The sequence below is a fragment of the Eutrigla gurnardus genome (assembly GCF_963514095.1).
Source record: "Eutrigla gurnardus genome assembly, chromosome: 24".
Taxonomy (NCBI): Eukaryota; Metazoa; Chordata; class Actinopteri; order Perciformes; family Triglidae; genus Eutrigla; species Eutrigla gurnardus.
In genome coordinates, this window is record NC_139935.1 from 106,241 (window position 1) to 128,764 (window position 22,524).

General features: G+C 47.4%; 1 protein-coding gene and 1 long non-coding RNA gene across 2 annotated transcripts; both read right to left on the minus strand.

The window, feature by feature from the left end:
- Positions 1–258: 258 nt before the first annotated feature.
- Positions 259–9,495, minus strand: LOC311009834 (target of Nesh-SH3-like). The gene is made up of 18 exons (XM_084004243.1): positions 9,222–9,495; positions 8,379–8,558; positions 7,426–7,494; positions 7,156–7,288; positions 6,872–7,053; positions 6,700–6,752; positions 6,566–6,605; positions 6,072–6,146; positions 3,823–3,891; positions 3,608–3,733; positions 3,269–3,358; positions 2,976–3,185; positions 2,785–2,890; positions 2,442–2,521; positions 2,302–2,331; positions 2,045–2,203; positions 1,800–1,922; positions 259–1,718 (listed from the first exon to the last, which is right to left on the minus strand). The coding sequence occupies exons 1-18, from the start codon at positions 9,301–9,303 to the stop codon at positions 1,603–1,605; spliced, it is 1,923 nt and encodes a 640-aa protein (XP_083860369.1). The 5' UTR covers positions 9,304–9,495; the 3' UTR covers positions 259–1,602.
- A 5,935-nt stretch (positions 9,496–15,430) lies between these two features.
- LOC311009825 lies at positions 15,431–16,532 on the minus strand. Its single transcript, XR_014596695.1, has 2 exons — positions 15,908–16,532; positions 15,431–15,604 (listed from the first exon to the last, which is right to left on the minus strand). It is a non-coding gene; the product is annotated as an uncharacterized lncRNA (long non-coding RNA).
- Between the last annotated feature and the right edge of the window lie 5,992 nt (positions 16,533–22,524).

Genomic DNA, 22,524 nt, shown 5'->3' on the forward strand with positions numbered 1-22,524 from the left:
AGTGATGTCATCCGTCACATGAGTGCGGGGACACTGGGAGTGGGGGGTTGTGGGTAATGTGTTTCGGAGAAGAACCAGACCTCATTCACATTTTACATGTTTTAAATCTGTCCTTAGTTCCTGAAGTTTGAATGAAGTCAAACAGGAAGAAAATATCTCTAGTAAACAGCCAATCACAGAGCTTCTGCTAATAACTTACTGAAGAGATGTATGTATTACAATACGTAAATAAAGAAATTGAATTGTTAAAAAACACATCAACACTTGTTTATTCATGAAAATGTACAAGTAGAAAAACATCCTCACATCTCATTTACAAGGTTTCATCCCAACGACGTCACACACGAAAACATTAGAAGAAAAAAGAGTTTTGTTTGGACTCGGGCCAGAACGGCAGGACAACGCCTCGTTTCAGGTGATTATAAATAATACATTTATAACGTACAGTTATAGTTCAGTGTGTCAGAACTTTTTTATCATCGTAGCCACTTCTGCGATGTCGTTTTCTGCCCACGTTACGTAGTTTGGTGGCAAGCTAGCCCGATCGCCATGGAAACAAATGGCCGTTAGCTCTGTGGTTGAAAGGAAGTCAGAGTTATATTTCTTCTTCCCTGAATCTGGTCAGAAAAATGCTGAAAATTCAACGTGAGTTGGTCAAATAGGCGACAGGCGTTATTAGCCGTCGCACTGCACCGTTAGCTTAGCACTCTGCTGCGTTAGCTTAGCGCTCAGCTGCGTTAGCATGAGGCAACAACAACACTGCAGAACAGTAGAAGCAAAGAGGCCATGGTGACGGAGGTGCAAACATGGAAACAACAGAACGAAAAAAATTTGTGTTGTGCAAACTGCAAGCGAAGATGCGTCCGGACGCCGATTGGACCGACACATCTAGTGTGTTGACGTGAGGATTCGGTCAAATGTACACATTAAACCACAGAAACTCACCAAGACTCTCCTGCTAAAGCTAAAGCTAGCCAGGGTTTAGTCTGGACCGCTGGTGGTCTGAATCTCAGTGTTTTGGTTCCTGGTCATCAGCAGACCACAACTAAATATCACTGAAAAGATATAATTAGTATCGTTTTATTAAAGTTGAAATTAATGTCTGGAGTCTTGGGCAGCAAGTTTATCACACGGATCAAAGGTTCTCCACATCCAGCAGAACCTGGACTGTCGGCTTGTATGTGATACTTCACAACCACCAGTAGAGGACTGGTCTTACTGGTCCGCTGGGGAAGATGACACCAAGCAGGACGGGAAATGAACAACAGATGAAGATCACTTCCTGGTGGACCTCACGGTGAGATGCAATCAAAGACCTTTAAATACGTCATGAAAATAGTTTTCCAGGGAGCCAGCTTCCTCGTACAGAAAATCAAATATATATAAGGATACGCGGTGAGGATGAGGCACGTCTGCTATATGTAACCTGCTCTCCTCACTGGTTCCCCGACCAGTGTGTCCTGGACATGTTTTTACAGCTCTGGGCAACCTGATGGAACAGAAGGTCCAGTCCCGAAGGTCTTTCAGGACCCTCCAGTCGTCGCCATCCCAGTCTGGCCGACGGTTCCTCTTCTCGGGTTCTCCAACCACGACTCGGTCTCTTCACCATTTCCCGGGGATGGGGGTCCCACACTCGTACCACGAGACGTAGCTGACGTGGGAGTGTCCTCCTATCTGTCCAAAGTGGACTGGCTCCTGACGCACGGCTCTGTAGAAACCTGGACCAGGAACAAGAAGACTTTGTATGGGACTTGTTTCACATCAGCTTTACCAGGTCTGGACAGTACCAGGACTTTTACCAGGTCTGGAGGGGAGCCGGTCAGCTCGGAGCTGCCTTCCCGTTCTTCCGTCCAGGAACGAATCAACGAACTGACAGTGATCCTCACCAAAGCCGGTCTGATCGCCGATGTTGTGGAATTTACCTGCAGGGCGAAACATTTGGAGACGGGTCAGAACCGGGTCCAGATAAAGATGAGACCGGTCTGTCCAGATAAAGGCAGACAGGTTAGAACTGGATCCAGATTACGACAGACAGGTTACTCACCATTGAGCGAGTCACTCAGGTAGATTTTGTACCTGAGCGAGTTGCACAACTGGACCCCGACGAACTTCCGGTACCAGGTTCTCTTCACATACTGTTTACCGTGACAGTCTGAGTACGAGTCCGTCTTAAAGGGGAACTGAGTCCAGATAGCGTCTTTTCCTGCAGACAATATCGATAGAGCCGCAGAACGTATATCGATCAGCAGAGCGTATCGATCAGCGGAATGTATCGACGACGCCGGGGTTATTTCATTGTACCTGAGACGTTCTCGCTCACTCGAGGATCCGCTGAAGAAGAAAACAAAGCAAAGAGACGTTTGGGACCACGTTTTTGCACCGAAGAAACAGTAGGAACAGTAGTTTAAAGTGAGTTAAATGTTGCGAGTGTGGTACTGTACCAGACTCTGTGTTGAAGGACACTGGTTCACTAGGAGGACCTGAACCCAGCTCGTTCTTTGGTGTCACCTTAAACTCATAACTACAGAGAAAATGGAAAAATCACGTTATTTACTGAAATAGGGTTCCAGTCCACAGTCCCGATGGTCTCCAGTGACTTTAAAGCAGCTTTTAAAACAGCAAAAGAAGAAGAAGAGATGCCTCCACACTAATACCTTACATCTACATCTAGTCTGGTCTTTTCGGTTTCGACTCTCTCGAGACTCGATCCAAACTTTGTAGGACCTGGTCTTGGCACTGATTTGTTGACTAAAGCTCTGGACCAGGATCAGTTTTCAGGTTTACCTGCTCTCAGGTTTGAGGTTTTCCACAGCGGTGTGTGTGTTGTTGGTGGTCAGGATGGAAATCTGCTCGCCGTCGGGTCCTTTAGTGGTGGAGATGACTTGGTACTCTGAGGAGAGGACAACAAAGACTAGTCCAGATCAACAGGACCAAACCCGAAACGTGAAAACACATTTCAGCATACGTCTCGGTACCGGTGGTCTCGTTGTCGGTTTTCTCCCAGTCCAGGATGACGAAGGATGGGCATCCCTCCACCGTCACCACGGTGACATTGGTGGGCGGAGACCTGGGTGGCGCCGTCACATTGGCCTCGCCGGGTTCATCTTTGGGGAAGTAGTTGAGAGAGGAGGTGATGGAGCAAGGCTCGTCTGGTTTCTTACCCGTTTGGTAGATGACGTGAGGTGCTTTGGGAGGAGGGTGGGAGGTTAGTCAGCAAAGCCCCAACACTACCAGGGTTGAGGGATCAAGCTCCAGCTTTATAACTCACCCACGTACCGCTTCTTGCCCAAGGCATCGACGTCAGAGGCCGGCTGGGATTTAAACAGGTCCGAGTCCTCCCAGTTCTCCTGTCGACTTGCTGAAAACAGAAATGGTAACCGATTTTAGCGACTCCAAAGAACTCGACACATGGTCGAGTCTCTCGGGACAACTGACGGACATAAAAAGTAAGTACTTTTAGCAATTCAAAAAGATTCAGTGACCAACGCTAACTCATCCCTTCACGTTTCCTGGGATCAACATGTCGTAGCTCACTGGGTCGGCACCAGTTTGAGAGTCACCGTGTCAGAGGACAGATCGTAAATATCGGTCGAAAACGATGACCTACCGGTCATCGTCGGCGCTCCAGTCGCAGTCTGTTTGCGGCCCGGTTCGGTCGACTTGGCAGTCGCCGGCTGGACTTTGGCTTTCAGGATCGGCAACTCGTCCGTCCGCTTGAAGTCGTTGAGCTCGTCTGATGGAAAACATGTAAACCAACCTCATCGAAAGAACATAAATATCCAGAAATCATTCCGTTTTCCCAAACCGGTCTTTAGCTCTCACCGAGTTCTCCAGGTTTCCGCACCAGATTTGGTTTCTTGTCGATCGACACAGACGGCCGGGCAGGTGACCCTGGAAAACAACAGATCCAACAGTATTTGCAGCTGTATGCACATCTGTGTTTGCGATGAGTCCCGGGACTGTCGGACTGTTTAGTATTACACATCATCTGACTGAACTATTTGCGTCGAAATGAAGCTTCAACAGATTCTGGACTTAGTCGGCATTCCCCTGTCTTTTGTAAATCTGGTCCTTCCTCCCGAGGAACAATTCCAAACACGTTTCCAAAAGAGTTGAAAAACATGACCAATCCCACGTAACTCCACAAGGTCCGACGTGTTCTCTAAACCCCACCAAAGACTGAAGTCCAAAACCTGCAGCCAATGACACTCCCTTCTTCCTGTCCCAATATGGGACTCCATCCAGCTCCATAAGTCAAAGGAATAAACGCGAAGCCAGAAACATAAACACGACGGAGTCCCGACTGCTTTAACACGAAACGTCAGCTAGACGGCTGATCTTCTATCATAAAGACTTGAACCAACAAGGAACCATGAAGGACCAATGGAAGCAGCATGAATGCCATCATCTCTTTCTCTCTTTAACTCTGCAGACATGGTTCAACATTCAAATGTCTCCAGTGAAATCTTTGCGAAACTACTGGAACCTAATACAAACGAATATGTTGTATAAACAACAATTTGAAAAATGTTTTTCAAGAACTAAAATATCTGCAGTTCAGCATCCAAAGAGAAACCCAGACATTTAAACATCCCACTATAACCACCCCATCACCAGAACCACCACCATCCCCCTCCCCCAGAAGCAGCATCACCCCCCCCCACACACACACACGCACACAATCACTTCCACATTCACATCACCACCAGAACCACCGAAGAAGAAGAGAACAACACAGACTGTTCCTGGACTTGTGTCACCAAGTCTAATAATCGAATAATCAAGTTTCACATCCAACACCCTTGGTGATTATTTCAACAGGTCTCTGCCAAAGGATGAAAACCTGCAGAAGCTGGAGTCAAGGCAAAGACAACACAGACGGACACGAAAGGATTAATAAGCACAACGAATGGAGACAAAAGCACCAACGTGAGCTGCAGCGGAGACGAGCGGAGGGGTAACGACGAGACACGAAGACAATCAAGGTCTTTTTACCCAGTCGAGGTCTGGACCACAAGGCTGGTTTAGGAGGGTTAAATCCCCGGTGTGGCTGTCCCTTACTGTGGGGACAAAAGTCAGTGTTAGGAAGGAAAGAGAAAAACCTGAACAGACACCAGAACCACTACCAGACGATTCCCGAGAGACATTTAAAGACCCATATCCGTCTTCGGGAGACGTCAGACTCTTAACAACCATCAGGAGGTTGCGAGTTGTACAGTCGGGAGATCTTTTGACCCCTTTTAAGAAAATAAACTGGAGGGAGACAAGTCCACCGATCATTTATCAAATTAAAAAAAGTGGAAAAGTGGATTTGTGTCTCTAACCAAACAGCTGACGCTCTGAAGACAAAGTTGATCTCATCAACAGGAAGTTAGTTTGTTCCAACAGGTAGAATTCCCGCCTCCTCCTCCTGGTCGAGTCACGCCCCGCAATCAGCGATTGGCACCAGGTGATGCTTAATCACCTCTCGGTCCCTTTTAAAGGAGGTCGTGAGCAGCCATCAGCAGCTGCCTTGCTCTGTCACTTTGGGGATACAAAGGTACGTAACTGGCCCTCACAACTATTCACGGAGTTCCTCTCTGGTGTCTGTACAGGTGTGTCGATCACACATAAACGTTTGCTCACGTAGCTCGCCACTCCAGGAACGGGAACACGATGGGAGGAGCTCGGCTGCTGCGGTTGTTGCCCCTGTGTTGATATATTTAGTGGATTTTTGGTTTTGACCTGTTTTCTTGAGTTTGTTTCAGCTTTTTATTTTGGGATTATTATAAGGCATTTAGTGTTTGCAGAGTTCTGTTTAGTGCCAGTGCAGGTGGGTTGCGATTGGCTTAGAGGTAGGGGGTCACCGGGTGGAGGGTTCCCTTTCTCTGGGGCGACTGCAGGTTTAATTTGCTGTGCTTCTTGGGGTAGTGAGTGTGAATACTTGTTGTACCCGCATGACTTGTATTGCTTATCGAAACCTGCGACAACAAACACAGATTAGCGGAAACCTGACCGGAAGCGTCGTCCGTCCCGAGAGGAAACGGAAGGTCACTTTTGTCGGTGTGGAAGAAACAGGAAACGATAATCACCAAAGGAAGCGCGAGGAGCTCCGGGGAACGCCGACGTTTGGATCAGAGGAGGAAGTCGCGTCCTGTTGTGAAGCGCTAAGACACAAAATCATCACACAACAATGTTACATCTCAGATTGACAGAAAACCTAAAAAACATATTTAATTCATCCTTGAATTTACTCTTCATGTTTGTCCTGTTATTTTGAAAAAATAAACCCCTTAAAACAGCTTTTCATCAAACATCAATTTGTTAATTTATTTATGTTGTAATTCACATCTTAAAGGGCCAGCAGGACGGGCCCGCGTCCCAACGGAGAAACGTTTGTATATGTCGGTCGATCCGCCGACGGTCCGGTTACAGCGTATGAAGCGGGACGAGCTGCCGTCCATCGTATATTTACTTTGCTACCTCTGGGTTTATAACAAACGTTGCGAAGATGAAACGGTTTTAACAATGCACGAAAACAGATGAAAACAAATATCGTATAGTGCCGCCACTGACGCGAACTCACCGGGACGAGGAGGGAAGAGGGCGCGAGGGCCGAGAGGTTTCTGGAAAACACAAGAAACGTATTCAAGCATTCAAGAAACGTCCAATCAGAGGCTCTATAGGATACTGGCGGGTATCGAGCAGCAGGTTGCGTACCAGCGGCTTGGCGAGAGGATTCCGCAGCTTGAGCAGTTTCTGTGTGTTTTTGTCTGTGAAACACAGAGACAAAGAAGACACTAAAGATCACGTGAAAATACCATCAGCGTATTTGTCTCGACATTACTGTTTAGCTGCCAAGTACGAAGACACAAAACCGTCAACTCCTTACTGCCCGCGTTGGTGTTGCGGATCATCGGTTTGCTCCACATCCCGCTACGGTCCCCCTTGTTGGACCGGACACTGAACTCGTACGGCGTGTCGAGTTTGAGGTTGTCGACCACGGTGTCGCTGGTCGGGCAGGTCTGGTAGATCCACTTCCTGTTCCTCTCCCTGTAGCGGATGGTGTAGAACCTGAAGGAATGGTCGCAATTGTTATTACTCGTGGGGTTCCTCAGGGCGGGACTCCGGGTCCTTGATATTTCTCGTGTCGTTATCGCAACGTCGTCCTCTCACCCGTCTTCCAGACACTCGTCGACGACGTTGCCATCGTACGGCGTCTTCGGGCGGTTCCCCCAGGACAGCAGCACAGCCGACGGGCCTACGGAGCCGATCACCAGGTGGAGCGGCTCGTCCAGGTTCAGGGTCCCTGAGGAGACCACGAGGACAAGGCGAGACACGGGCGACAGAATAAGGACACGGCAAAGACAGAACTTGGACAGAAGGATGACACAGCGAGACAGCCGGTGGGCCAAGTCCAGGTGGACCAGGTCCAGGCGGACGTACCTGCGCAGTGCTTCTTGACGTCGTTGGCTGGGATTGGCCGGATGGCCACCAGGTACTTGGGTTCAGCTTCTGAAAGCATTCAGGTGAATTTGGACACGATTTACTTTTTTCAATATTTAACGTTTTCTTCAGAGAGGGGCATTCTGGGTAAAGCGGACGGGATTAAGGAAGGAGCCAAATCAAAGCATCGACGCGGGAAGTCTTTGTCTGGGTCTTTCTCTTTTGTCCCGAAGGTTCAACTCGCCGTGACAATTAATCAATTCATTCAATGTACGTGGTGCGTTCAAGGGCTGCTTTGTGAAACAACAACAGAGTTTAGTTTCAAACCTGCAGAGGAAACTGAACTACTGAAAAATCCCAAACCCACCAGATGTAAAGCGTCAACACTGCGGCGGTCGTCGGCCACTCTGAGCAGCTGCCAGCTTGTAACCAGGAAGCTTAACGCCAGGCCCCACCCGCACGGCCCCCCGATCCGTCCGCAGCGATCGGTCCGTCGTCGGCCTGCAGCGATCGGTCCGCAGCGATCAGTCTCCAGAGAGACGCTGCGCACTGCCAGATCGGCTCAGGTGCCATAACTTGTCCCCCGACGGGCTAAAGATTGTTGGCCGAGCTCCAGAACCAGAATCAGAACCACCTGCTACCTCCAAGGTTCCCACCAGAAAAGACTCAATCCGATCCCGCAGCTAACGGTCACGAATCTGGACGTAAGAGACAGAAAACATCTGTTCCCAACATCTGTCGTTCTAACTGCTGTCGCTCTCCAACACTGAACTCTGACCCCCGACGTTTGAGGCGATTTTCCACCGAATCCGGCTTCTCACACTTTGCCAGAGAAGTACGGGAGGTCGGAGAGGACAAAAGGAAAACATTGTGAAATAAATCCCAGATTGAATGAATCCCTAACCAGACACGGCCCCTCTCAGACCCTCTCAGACCCCCGGGCCCCATCCTACCCATCTCCGTCTGGTAGACTTGTCCGTTGTCAGGCAGCTGGACGAACTGTTTGGAGAACACACTGCTGCCGTATCCAAGGATGTAACCTTCCAGCTTCACGTCGGCACTCGGACGCACAAACGTCATCACGATGGTGTCGGCGGTGGCGTTGATCCGGACCCTCAGGTGCTGCCGCCGCGCTGGGGAGGAGGAGGACGGTGATTAGAGGAGGAGGGGATTAGAGGAGGAGGAGAAGAAGAGAGGATGGTGATAAGAGGAGGAGGAGAAGAAGGGAGGATGGTGATTAGAGTAGGAGAAGAAGAAGAGAGGACGGTGTCTCTCTCTCTCCGCCCCCCCCCCCCCCCCCACCTAAAGTTGTTGTTGTTGTTGTTGTTGTTGTTGTCTCTCGCCCTCTCAGTCGTTTTACGTAACTTTCAAAGCTCAATGAGGTAGAATCATCACATGTTGTGTCATGAATTAGCCCCCCTTAGCAACACACCTGTCTGCACAGGTCGCCGCGTCACACTGACAAACACAACCTGCATTTTATCACTTTCCTGCAGCGTCAACATGCAACAGCCGAACGCCTCGTTACCAGGACAGAAGATGTTGTTGAATCTTTCATTAAAACGTAGTGAATAAAAGTTTCTTGTTTCCACAAATAAACATTTTATTGATATTCACTATATGACATGAATCTTTTAATTTGACACATGAAATTATGCTTTAGTTATTATTTATCAGATTTTTTATTTGTTTCATTGTTAACTCTGATTCTTGATTTATTGACATGTTAACTCTGATCCTGCATTGATTGACATTAACGTTAACTCTGATTATTGATAGGAAGACTGACCACTCACCTCGCTCTCTGAGAGCCGGGACGCTGTGGAGGACGCTCGCCCCTCCCATCAGCATCAGGAGGAGGACAGTGTTGGATGCCATCACCCGGACAAGGAGGAAAAGAGAAGCAACGAGGAGGAACAACTTGACTCAGAGGACGAGTTCAGCTGCTGGGCTTCGTCAGTGTGAAGACCTGGACCAGCGGATCAGGTCCTTGTATAGAGTCAGGAGGGGGCGGGGCCTGCACGACCTCATCACCTTCCTTCTCCCTCCTCTCACCCTCCCTCTTCTCCTCCTCGTCCTCCTCCTCCCCCCTCCTCCTTGTTTATTCATGCAGATTTGTCGAGCTGAAACAAAAGCATGAAAATCTACAATGTTATTATACTAATCTACAATAACCTAATGATAAGACATCTTGAAAAGGGACGGAATCATCTGCAGCTGAAAAACAATGATTGCAGGAATGTGGATAAGCTGTTAACAGACGTGTGTGTGTGTGTGTGTGTGTGTGTGTGTGTGTGTGTGTGTGTGTGTGTGTGTGTGTGTGTGTGTGTGTGTGTGCGCGCGTGTGCGTGCGTGTGTGTGTGTGTGGTGGTGGTGGTGGTTCTGGTCCACGTGCTCAAAGCAGCTTGTGAAACCGGATCGTCCTCGGTGGCCTCGCTGCTGGAGCAGAGCATGATGGGAGGAATGAAACACACACACACACACACACACACACACACACACACACACACACACACACACACACACACACACACACACACACACACACACACACACACACTAAATCCCACCCGCATCACAACACATCCGTTCGCAGCACACGTGCATGCTGGGAAAACAGCCGCCGAGGCCAAACCACTGACATGTTGGTGGGAGGGAGGAGGGGGTGGTTTGGGGGGACCAAAACACTGGATAGGAGGTCCAACACGTGGCTTCAGATACAATGCTGCCAAGATGGAGGAGGAGGAGGAGGAGAAGAAGAAGAAACATTATCCTGAAATGTCCTCTCTTGTTTCCTGGGGGGACAGGAGGTGTTCATGTGGATGTGGTTCTAAAGTCGGCAGTAAAGAGTCCGACAGCTGCAAACAAGCTCTGACTCGCTAAAGTCAACATTTGCTGCTCAGGTCGTCAAAGTTCATGGCTGCTTTTGCTTCTTCATGTTTTCCACCCTCCTCCTGTCAATGGGAACATGAACATGAGATAAATATAATAACACTGCAAAAACAGCCCTTCTAGAAAGAAGTAAAATATTCTCATATTCAATCAAATTATCTTGTATCAAGCAAAAAAATCTGCCAATGGGGTAAGCTTTTTTTGCTTGGCAATTCTTAAAATAAGCCCAAATTTCTTAGCTCCGAAAGACTAAAATGAGACTTTAAACTAGACAGAAAATCTTAAACTAATCCAAATTCTTCTAAAACAAGCAATGAAAAAAACACGAATTCAAGATTAAATTACTCAAAATTAGAATTTAAGTCTCTTTACTAATTTAAGATTATTATTATTAATTCTTATTTTTTTTTATTTTTTTTTTTTATGGCTGTAGTGCCATGCAAGCCTTTTTTATTTTTATTATGAGAGAGACAGTGTGGAAAGGGGAGATAGAGGGGGAAGACATGCGCGAAAGAGATTGCCGGGCCGGGAGTCGAACCACTGATCTCCGTACATGGGGCGGCTGCCTTGTCCACTGCGCCACCGGCTGAGCCTCCGTACATGGGGCGGCTGCCTTATCGACTGTGCCACCGACCGCCCCAGTTAATTTTTTTTATTAACTTTGCAATACAATTGCTCAATTCAACATCCAAAAAAAAAAAGGGCACTTCTGCATTCCAGATCCATCATAATCAAACAGATTGAAAAGCCAGTTTTGATTTGAACCTCACTATCAAAATAATAATACATCAGTTATTGTAGCAGCATAGCAACTAAACATCATGTTGCAGCTGGTTTGCAGCATAATATCCCATATGGTTTTCAATCTCACCAAGCAACTGTCCTGTAAATGAAAATATTAATAATAAAAACGTTTGTCCTTGTTTCATGGCATTCTTGAATTGAGATGTTGTGCAAATGGTCTTACTCTTAAAATAAGGCAAATAATCTTGGTGCCCCGCTGGGTTTGATTGTAAAACATTTTTATACTCTTTTTCTGGTTCATTCTAGCTCAAAATTAGCTGGAATATCTTATCAAGAAAAAGTAAGGCATACTTTCTTAAAATGAGATATTTTTTCTAATGCAAAACTTGCTTGACAAGATTAATATTCTTTTTGGACAAAAAATAAGACTTATTTTCTTGATACAAGGCTTTTTTTACTTTCTTGAAATTCCATTTTTGCAGTGAAAGGAACGTGAACTTTAGATGGATGTAATCAAGGAACATGAACTTTAGGAGGATTCTATTTGAAACTTGTCTGACAGACTTAACAGACACTTTTTTCAGCGCGTCCGTCTTCAGCCTATTGGCCGAGCTGCGAACAGCCAATGAGACGGCGTAGCTCCGACGGGCCAGAGCTGCACAGAGCTCCTTTGTCTGCAGCTCAGACTGGAAAAATGTCAGCAACGTTGTAATGTATCATCACTCACACTCGCCGCACGCCTGCACCGAATCACCGTCAGAATCCTGTTAGAATCACTGTAGAATCCTGTTAGAATCACTGTAGAATCACTGTCAGAATCACTGTCAGAATCATGTCAGAATCATGTTAGAATCACGTAAGAATCCTGTTAGAATCCTGTTAGAATCACTGTAGAATCACTGTAGAATCACCGTCAGAATCATGTTAGAATCGCCATAGAATCCTGTTAGAATCACTGTCAGAATCATGTTAGAATCACGGTAGAATCCTGTTAGAATCCTGTTAGAATCACCATAGAATCACCGTCAGAATCATGTTAGAATCACCATAGAATCCTGTTAGAATCACTGTAGAATCACTGTCAGAATCACTGCAGAATCATGTTAGAATCACTGTAGAATCACCGTCAGAATCATGTTAGAATCACCATAGAATCCTGTTCGAATCACTGTAGAATCACTGTCAGAATCATGTTAGAATCACGGTAGAATCCTGTTAGAATCCTGTTCGAATCACTGTAGAATCACTGTCAGAATCATGTTAGAATCATGGTAGAATCCTGTTAGAATCATGTTAGAATCACCATAGAATCCTGTTAGAATCACTGTCAGAATCATGTTAGAATCACGGTAGAATCCTGTTAGAATCCTGTTAGAATCACCATAGAATCACCGTCAGAATCATGTTAGAATCACCATAGAATCCTGTTAGAATCACTGTCAGAATCATGTTAGAATCACTGTAGAATCACCGTCAGAATCATGTTAGAATCACCATAGAATCCTGTTCGAATCACTGTAGAATCACTGTCAGAATCATGTTAGAATCACGGTAGAATCCTGTTAGAATCCTGTTCGAATCACTGTAGAATCACTGTCAGAATCATGTTAGAATCACGGTAGAATCCTGTTAGAATCCTGTTAGAATCACTGTAGAATCACCGTCAGAATCATGTTAGAATCACCATAGAATCCTGTTAGAATCACTGTCAGAATCATGTTAGAATCACGGTAGAATCCTGTTAGAATCCTGTTAGAATCACTGTAGAATCACCGTCAGAATCATGTTAGAATCACCATAGAATCCTGTTAGAATCACTGTCAGAATCATGTTAGAATCACGGTAGAATCCTGTTAGAATCCTGTTAGAATCATGTTAGAATCATCATTGAATCCTGTTAGAATCACTGTCAGAATCATGTTAGAATCACGGTAGAATCCTGTTAGAATCGCCGTCAGAATCATGTTAGAATCACCATAGAATCCTGTTAGAATCACTGTCAGAATCATGTTAGAATCACGGTAGAATCCTGTTAGAATCATGTTAGAATCATCATTGAATTACGTTAGAATCACCATCAGAATCATGGTAGAATCACTGTAGAATCACATTAAAATCACTGTTAGACACCGCTAACTGTCTATAGCCATAGCTGTTTTGCTGCTACGCTAAGCATGCAAAATGTTATTGAAATCACAAAAGTAAGAGTATCAAATAAAGAATTAGATTAATCATGTTGTAATTATTGATGCATTAATGGGTTTGTGCCTTTAACGCTGCGATTTCATCCCTAATAAAACATCTTCTGCTGTTGCTGGCGAGACGTGGGAAGCGTTGGCAGATGTCGCCTGTTGGGGCTCAAAGCCATCACGCCGTCAGCCTCCCCCGCCAGAGACCCGAACTGGGCCTGGCGAGCAGAGTAGAGGACGCTTCATTTTCCAGGCGAGCTGCATGAAGAGGAGCCCTGTGAGGGCTGGAGATGGATGAGGAAACCCCCCAAAACGCCACGCATGAAACCCCCAGAAGGCCACGCAGGCCTCCCCAAATGCACAGAACGAGGGTTTTGCCGAGGAGGTGCGAGCGAACAACTAGCAGTAGCCGGACTTGACCTTCTTCACCATCATCATCCTCCTCGCGGTGTCCAATCTCAGCCCACCGTCACCGGCCAGGTGTCCAATCACAGGCTGTTAGGGCTGCAGTTTGGGTTTGCTATGGTGTCATCGTGTTGTTGCTGTATGGGAACTCCCAGGGTGCATTTCAAGAGCAAACATCCAACCACAGAACCGAGGAAACAGCTTCAGTTGGTCATGAATTCAGTTCGATTACCACCACCACCACCACCGTCGTCATCATCATCATCCTCATCATTGCCTTGGAAACTCTCACCAGAGTCGGTATAATGTGTTCAGGGTTCAGGGTTTGGGTGGGTTTGGGAGTTGGGGGGCCTCACATGGCCTCCTGTCATCACCTGCTGCAGGTAACAACACTCCCCCAGCAGCTTCACTGTTACACAACCACATTCTTTCCTCCAGCAGGCGACGAAATCACAAGAATCTGCTCTTTTCATCGTCTGTCATCGACAGCAGACGTCCAGCTCCACGGAACGCCGTACACGAAGAACACGGGAACACACGGAACATTCCTTCATCAGCAGCACTCGACACGTGTTCCACGAAGAACATCCCAAACATCACGCATCATTCACAATGCCAAAAAGAAAATCATGCATGCATCCATTCATTAATCCATTCATCCATGCATTCTTGTAAAATGGAGAAATATAAGTAGGCCAGAGAATGTTATAATGTATATTCATCTTAACAGACTGACTAACCACGGCCGTCACACAGCTCTGACGTAATGCAACATCATCGTTTGAGTGGTCCGATGGTTAGCAGCGCAGCCCGTGAGTGCGAGCGACAGCGGTTCGAATCCCGCGTTGCGCGTGGGTGGAGGCGTGTCCTAGTAATGTTTTACATGGAGGGGCCGTTGCACGGGAACGGGTGGAAACGAAGCGTCGGGATATTGTAGTGATGTACTGACATTTGACATCTTCAATAGAGTCGATGTCTGTGACTATTTCAGCACAGACATGTCCGTAAACGGTTCCAGGACGGGAATATTCTACTACGTCATCACTCATCACACGCGCCATGTCACGTGAGTAGGAGCTGCTTGGCGCACCTGGCAGTCAATTAAGGCATCATGCCGCGCGCGCGCAGGATGTGTGGACTCCGTCGGCGTGGTTCTAGCCGTCGCTCTTTGTTCGGTGGCTTCACGGCGTGACATGTGAGGTGATTCTGAGTTTGAAAACACACATTTCTTGACTTGAATACGTGTAAGCTCAATTCGATGCCACTGTTTGTGCGTTTGTTTGTCACGTGATTGAATGACACAACGGGCCTCGTGCTCGCAGCCGAGTACACGCGTGTTTGGCCCTTTTGTGATCCACTGTTGGTGTGTTTGTGCGATTCAGGACTAGGGTTGGGTACCGACACTCGGTACAAGTACGTACTCGGGGCGAAAATCAACGGTAGTAACCACCCCGAAATACAATGTGAATTTCGGTGCCTCATTTCGGTATTACCAAATATGCAGCTGCGTAATCGCGCCCTCTGGTGTTCGCAGTCAAAAAAGGCAGCGGCAGTGCACACACCACTACCCCTTTTCCACCAACGCGAACCTAGTTCAAGAGCCGGGCCGGTGCCGTGCTGGTTCGCAGTTGGTTCAACTAGCGAACCGTTCGAGAACCTGTTTGCGTTTCCACCGGCTAGAGAGCCCAGAGAGCCCAGAGAGCCACGTCATTACGTCACTGTATACGTCTGAGGTTTCCCCGCAGCGCTAATTTCAAGCATAGCAGACATGTCTCTTCAGAAAAAGTGTTTATTTTGGTAAATAATACAATAACAATAAAATACACAAAACACTAAAATCACAAACATTTTTAAAGTGTAGAACAGTGTGTGATCAATAGATCAGAGTGTTTGATGTTTAGTCATCTGCAGGTTGGACCTCCGTTCAATATCGCCGATGTCCGACAGCTCTACAAACACACCAGAGAACAGCGGTTTAATCACAAACGTGTCCACAACGCTGTAAACACAGATGTTAAGTCACGTTGGTAGTTGGTAACGTTTAGTGAGCCAACGGCAGTCAGAAAGTGGCATGCTAACGTTGTTATTAGCAATATCACGCTAGCTGGCTAGCTAGCCGGTCAGCTTACATTACCCGAGGAAGCAAAGCCACTAGTTGCTGCTGTTACGAACGTAATCACTAGCTTGGTAAACTAAACAGAAATGTGTCGTTGGTTAGCAACGAGGTTAAACATTTTAAAAGTGAAACTTACCGGGAACAGTAACGTTAGTAAAACTCCGCAGCGGCGTATTTTCCCCCGTTGCCTCGAGCGTTAACCCCGCCCCCAGCCCCTAACGTAAGCCGGGCCCAGTTCCAGCCCAGCAAAGAGTTGGGGCCGATCGCGAACCAGTTTTTCTGGCCCAGAGCCGGCTCTTTGTCTGTGGAAACAGGAAGAGCTGGTTCGCGATTGGGCACCGGCTCCGAACCGGCCCTCAAAATGCCTCGGTGGAAAAGGGGTATGAGAGGTCAGCTCAGGAATCAGGCCAGAGAGCCTAAGATGTCGAAACAAAAACGCTCTAAAGTGTGGCTATATTTTACCATAACTTACGGAACATTTAAGTTAATATGTTGTTGTTGGTCAATTTGACCTAGGCCTTTGCCTCAGAAATAATGTGTTTTTTTGTTTTGTTTTATATTTGTATATGAAAGCTTTTAGATTAAAATATTGTTGGTCAATTTGTTCTTGACCTTTGCCTCAAAAATAAAAATAAAAAAAGGAATTTCATCATAAAAACTTGTTTTCTTTTCTTTTAAAGTACCGATTTAAATACCGTTTAGGAACCGGCACCGTTTTGAAAGTATCGATTTGGCACCGGTATCGAAATATACCCTTTCAATACCCAACCCTATACAACACCCATGACTCTTCACAATAGATACATTTACAAAGTTCAAACTGCACATTAGAGGGGAGGGGAAGGGAACCAGCCTCCCAAACCCCCCAGCTGCTTCTCATCTGTGAAGACACAACAATAAAAACAGTTGTGCATTCGTTTACATTGCACTCCCTTGAAATAATCTTGCAAATATCAGCCTGTCCATATACTCCGTTCCATGCGATTCACTACATCCGACCACAATCTGCACTCTCAGTGCGCTACGCTGGACCAGTCAAAGCACAAACCCGGGACAGCCTTCGTGTTTAGTGAACAGATCCTAGCCTCCAGACAACCAGAGGGGAGGGGGTGAGGGAGGGACATGTGAAGGAGGTGAGGTGAGGGAGGGAGGATGCAGGAGAGGGTCAAGGGATTCTGGTTTAGGAGGAGTCACTGTTCAAAACAAAGGTCTACCACAACAGGGATGCTTTTCAACTGGAACCAATGGAGCACTAATCAAATGCAGTTGCGTTGGATCTGAATGGAGTTCGTTACGTGGATCCGAGGACATGGAAACGCTGCAGCGCATTCTAAGCCACAGGAATTGGAGGACTTATCTTTCTCATTGCTCCAGTTACACATCCAACAGCCTCCTGAAGATCCAGCGGTCCGCATCTGGGAATTGAAACGAGCACAATTTCGACATTACTTTTTATTTCACTCGCTTCCAATCATCTTGCAGGTCTCGAACCTACTTTGTGTCTTGGGGTCGCTGTCCAGTGGCTCCGACTGCTGGGGGCAAACTCCTCTCTGGCCTCTGACGCAGCTGGGCCGGACCGTTTCCGTGGACTTCGCTGCAATCGAAAGCAACGTTTTAGTACCGCTACATTGGAACCACATACCTTGACGTTTAGTAAACCAGGGGGACAAGGTGAGGGAGTGAGGTGAGGGGGGGAGGGGAGGGGGGGGGGGGGGGGGGGGGTCGGCATGCAGGAGAGGGTTAGTGGTTTACATTTTCATTCCACACTAATTACAATGCTACTTCCCTCAGAGATTTTCCTGGGGATTCTCCAGCACATTCCCATCCACTGTTGAGCCCAGAGAGCTGAGTGACACAAGCAGACGGGGAAAGAAAAGGTCAGTACAACTCCATTATTGACATTTCCAAACCTTCCCATCCTTCCCTTTTTACCTTATCGTCACCATCGTCATCTCATGCTTCAGCCTCCTGCACCTCAGGCCTTTCACATCTGGGACTTCCAAACAAACACAAACAAATTGGGACATTAGTTTACATTTCACTCTTTTGGAATCATCTTGCTAATGTGAAGCCTTCCATATACTCCTTTCCATGCCGTTCACTACGTTCTTACATCCAATCTCAATCTGCACCCTCAGCGCACTACGCTGGACCAGTCAAAGCACATACCCGGGAGAGCCTTCGTGTCTAGCGAACAGATCGGAGCCTCCAGGCAACCAGAGGGGAGGGGGTGAGACGTGAAGGAGGTGAGGGAGGGAGGGAGGGAGGGAGCATGCAGGAGAAGGGAGAGGGATTCTGGTTTTGGAGGAGTCACTGTTCAACACAAAGGGCTACACCAATGGGGATGCTTTATTCAACCGGAACCAATGTAGTACGAGTCAAATGCAGTTTCATTGGATCCAAATGGAGTTTATTGCATGGAACTGAGGACGTGGAAATACTCCAGCACACTTCTAATCCATAGCTCGTGGAGCACTCATCTTTCTCCCCGTCGTCATCGACTCCATCTCTGGAGGACGACGACACTGGCACCGTTGCTTCGGCCGCTTCGCGTCTGGAAATTTAAACAAACGCAAGTTGTGCATCAGTTTACTGTTCACTCTCTGGGGATCATCTTGCAGGTGTCAAACCTACTTTGTGATTTGGAAGACGTGCCCAGTGGCTCCTACTGCTGCAGGCCTGGCCGTTTCCATAGGGTTCACTAGAATCAAAACAAACAGACGACACTTTTAGTACCGCTACATTCAAACACTTAAAGCACATACCTTCACGTTTTGTAAACCAGGGGGGTGAGGTGAGGGAGAGAGGTGAGGGAGTCAAGTGGGGGGGCTGCATGCAGGACAGGGTTGCTGGTTTACAGTCTCTTTGGGGCTCGACTTAGGATGCTACTTCCCTGTCGCGGATTTGGGTCACATCCGTGGGATTCCCCTGCAGCTTCCCATCCACCGTTGACTCCAGAGAGCTCAGTGAGACAAGCGCACAGGGAAAATCAAGGTCAGTACAAGGACATTATTGACATTTTCAAACCTTCCCATCCTTCCCTTTTTACCTTAGTATCCACACTTGCTTCAGCCTCCTGCACCTCTGCTCTTTCACATCTGAAAATTCACAAGACAAACTGGACATTAGTTTACATTTCACCCTCTTGGAATAATCTGCCTAATGTGAGGCCTTCCATATACTCCTTTCCATGGGTTTAACTACATTCTTCCATTCAATATCATTCTGCACTTTCATCACACTACACTGGAATAGTTGAAGCACACCCCCGGGATAGCCTTCATGTTTACTGAACAGATCAGAGCCTCCAGTCAACCAGAGGGGAGGGGGTGAGGGAGGGAGATGTGAGGGAGGTGAGGGAGGGAGGGAGCATGCAGGACAGAGTCAGGGGGGGGGATTCTGCTTTTGGAGGAATCACTGTTCAACACAAAGGTCTACACCAATGGGATGCTTTATTCAACCGGAACCAATGTAGTACGAGTCAAATGCAGTTTCGTTGGATCCAAATGGAGTTTATTGCATGGACCCGAGGACGTGGAAATACTCCGGCACTCGTCGACTTATTGGAGCACTTATCTGTCGTTGCTCCGGTCAGAGATCCAACAGCCTCCTACAACTCTGGCGTTTCACTTCTGGGAATTCAAACACAAAACACAAGTTGGCCATGAGCTTCCACGTCACTCTCTTGGGATCGTCTTGCTAATGCCAAACCTACTTCATCGTTTCCAGGAGCTGCCCAGTGTCTCGTACTGCTGCGGGCACCCACCTCTCTGGCCTCCGCCGCTACCGGCCCGGTCCGTTTCCGTGGCCTTCGCTACAGATCGCAGAAACAAACAACGCTTTTAGTACCGCTGCATTGGAAGTATTAAGGCACGTACCCAATATTCTTCATGTGTAGCCAACAGATCAGAACCTCCAGTCAACCACAGGGGTGAGGGAGGTGAGGGAGGGGGGGTGAGCATGCACTTGAGGGTCACCAGGGTGACTGCTTTGGGAGGGATCACTGTTCCGAGTTGGGTGACAGAAGCAAAGCTCTGTTATTGGGGGACTTATCTCTCATGGTGCTCAACACTTCTACTGGATGAGGAGGATGAAGGTCGACAACGCTTGAAACGTTGCTCCGGTTCCAGATCCCACCGCCTCCTGAACCTCCGGGGTTTCTCATCTGGGAATATATACACAAGACAGACAAACACAGGTTTCACTTCCTGGGAATCTTGCTTTGGGATCAGTTCACATATTACTCCTACTGGATGACTTCAACAGGGTGGCCAGGAGCTCCTGCTGCTCCTCTCCGAGCTCATTCGCTCAATTCGTCCATTCCATCTACATCTACGTTTTGGGCTCTTCCGCTACTTTAGGAGCGGTTACCTTACATCAGGTAACCTTTACCATTACTGCGCTACTCCAGTAAACCGGTATCCCTCTCTACAGGGAACCGAGTGTGCGGGGGAGTGTTAAGGGGGAGTGAGGGAGTGAACGAGGGATACAGGTTCACAAGCAGCGCTGCTTCATTTAACCTTAATGTTAGACTCCTAATCACAAATCTGCTCCGATAATACCGATAATACACAATGCAGCGACGTCAGGTAAGCGCCGGCGCTGCAGCAGCGTCAGCCTTGACGTCGTTCACAGCCGCCCCAACCGCACGCAACTATCCACCTGCTACGTTCACAAATACACTCAACAAAAATATAAACGCAACACTTTTGTTTTTGCTCCCATTTTTCATGAGATGGACTTAAAGATCTAAAATTCATTCCAGATACACAATATTACCATTTCTCTCAAACATTGTTCACAAATCAGTCTAAATGTGTGATAGTGAGCACTTCTGCTTTGCTGAGATAATCCATCCCACCTCACAGGTGTGCCACATCAAGATGCTGATCTGACATCATGATTAGTGCACAGGTGTGCCTTAGACTGTCCACAATAAAAGGCCACCCTGAAATGTGCATTTTTTTGCTTTATTGGGGGTCTGGGGACTCAGAACCAGTCAGTATCTGGTGTGACCACCATTTGCCTCATGCAGTGCAACACATCTTCTTCGCATAGAGTTTATCAGATTGTCAATTGTGGCCTGTGGAATGTTGGTCCACTCCTCTTCAATGGCTGTGCGAAGTTGCTGGATATTAGTGGGAACTGGTACACGCTGTAGTATACGCCGGTCAAATCCCACATCCCAAACATGCTCAATGGGTGACATGTCCAGTGAGTATGCTGGCCATGCAAGAACTGGGACATTTTCAGCTTCCAAGAATTGTGTACAGATCCTTGCAACATGGGGCCGTGCATTATCTTGCTGAAACATGAGGTGATGTTCATGGATGTATGGCACAACAATGGGCCTCAGGATCTCATCACGGTATCTCTGTGCATTCAAAATGCCATCAATAAAATGCACCTGTGTTCTTCGTCCATAACAGATGCCTGCCCATACCATAACCCCACCACCACCATGGGCCACTCGATCCACAACATTGACATCAGCAAAGCGCTCACCCACACGACGCCACACACGCTGTCTGCCATCTGCCCTGAACAATGTAAACCGAGATTCATCCGTGAAGAGAACACCTCTCCAACGTGCCAGACGCCATCGAATGTGAGCATTTGCCCACTCAAGTCTGTTACGGCGACGAGCTGGAGTCAGGTCAAGACCCCGATGAGGATGACGAGCATGCAGTTGAGCTTCCCTGAGACGGTTTCTGACAGTTTGTGCAGAAATTGTTTGGTTATGCAAACCAATTGTTTCAGCAGCTGTCTGAGTGGCTGGTCTCAGACGATCTTGGAGGTGAACCTGCTGGATGTGGAGGTCCTGGGCTGGTGTGGTTACACGTGGTCTGCGGTTGTGAGGCCGGTTGGATGTACTGCCATATTCTCTGAAACGCCTTTGGAGACGGCTTATGGTGGAGAAATGAACATTCAATGCACGAGCAACAGATCTGGTTGACATTCCTGCTGTCAGCATGCCAATTGCACGCTCCCTCAATGCTTGTGGCATCTGTGGCATTTTGCTGTGAGACAAAACTGCACATTTCAGAGTGGCCTTTTATTGTGGGCAGTATAAGGTACACCTGTGCACTAATCATGATGTCAGATCAGCATCTTGATGTGACACACCTGTGAGGTGGGATGGATTATCTCAGCAAAGCAGAAGTGCTCACTATCACACATTTAGACAGATTTGTGAACAATGTTTGAGAGAAATGGTAATATTGTGTATCTGGAATTAATTTTAGATCTTTAAGTCCATCTCATGAAAAATGGGAGCAAAAACAAAAGTGTTGCGTTTATATTTTTGTTGAGTGTATATATGTACAATAGCGATCCAGACACTTACTTGGTGTAGAGCGAGCCTGGCCAGCAGCAGCAGCCGGCAACCAGAGCGGGAACCCGCCAGCAGGACTCTGCTTCTGGCCTAGAAGCAGAGTGACTCACTGAGCGACTGACTGCGGTTTAAATACTCAGCACAGGCGGTGAGCTGCCGCTCTAATTAGGTGGGCGTGGCTAATTAGCTGGCCGTGGCTCGCGGAAAACGTCGCTTGGAAAGTTACTGGCCCGCAGGTGAGCGGTGAGGCTGATTAGGTGGGCGTGTCTGATGAGGGGGCGTGTGCCCGCGCGTGCGAGAGGGAGGGAGTGGTTTTTTTTAGATTCTCTCCTGCATATATTTTGTTAGAAAACATTCCAACAGTGCTGCTACATTCATGAGATGTGCACACTCATGTCATTCACACCTTGGACTGGTAC

What these genes read in the sequence shown, in the direction of transcription:
- LOC311009834 (XM_084004243.1), bottom strand. Translation starts at nt 9,303, where the DNA reads ATGGCATCCAACACTGTCCTCCTCCTGATGCTGATGGGAGGGGCGAGC. An exon ending in CCGCAACACCAACGCGGGCA is followed by an intron (nt 6,753 to 6,871) that starts GTAAGGAGTTGA and finishes TGTGTTTCACAG; the next exon opens with ACAAAAACACACAGAAACTG. An exon ending in AACCGACAACGAGACCACCG is followed by an intron (nt 2,891 to 2,975) that starts GTACCGAGACGT and finishes TCCTCTCCTCAG; the next exon opens with AGTACCAAGTCATCTCCACC.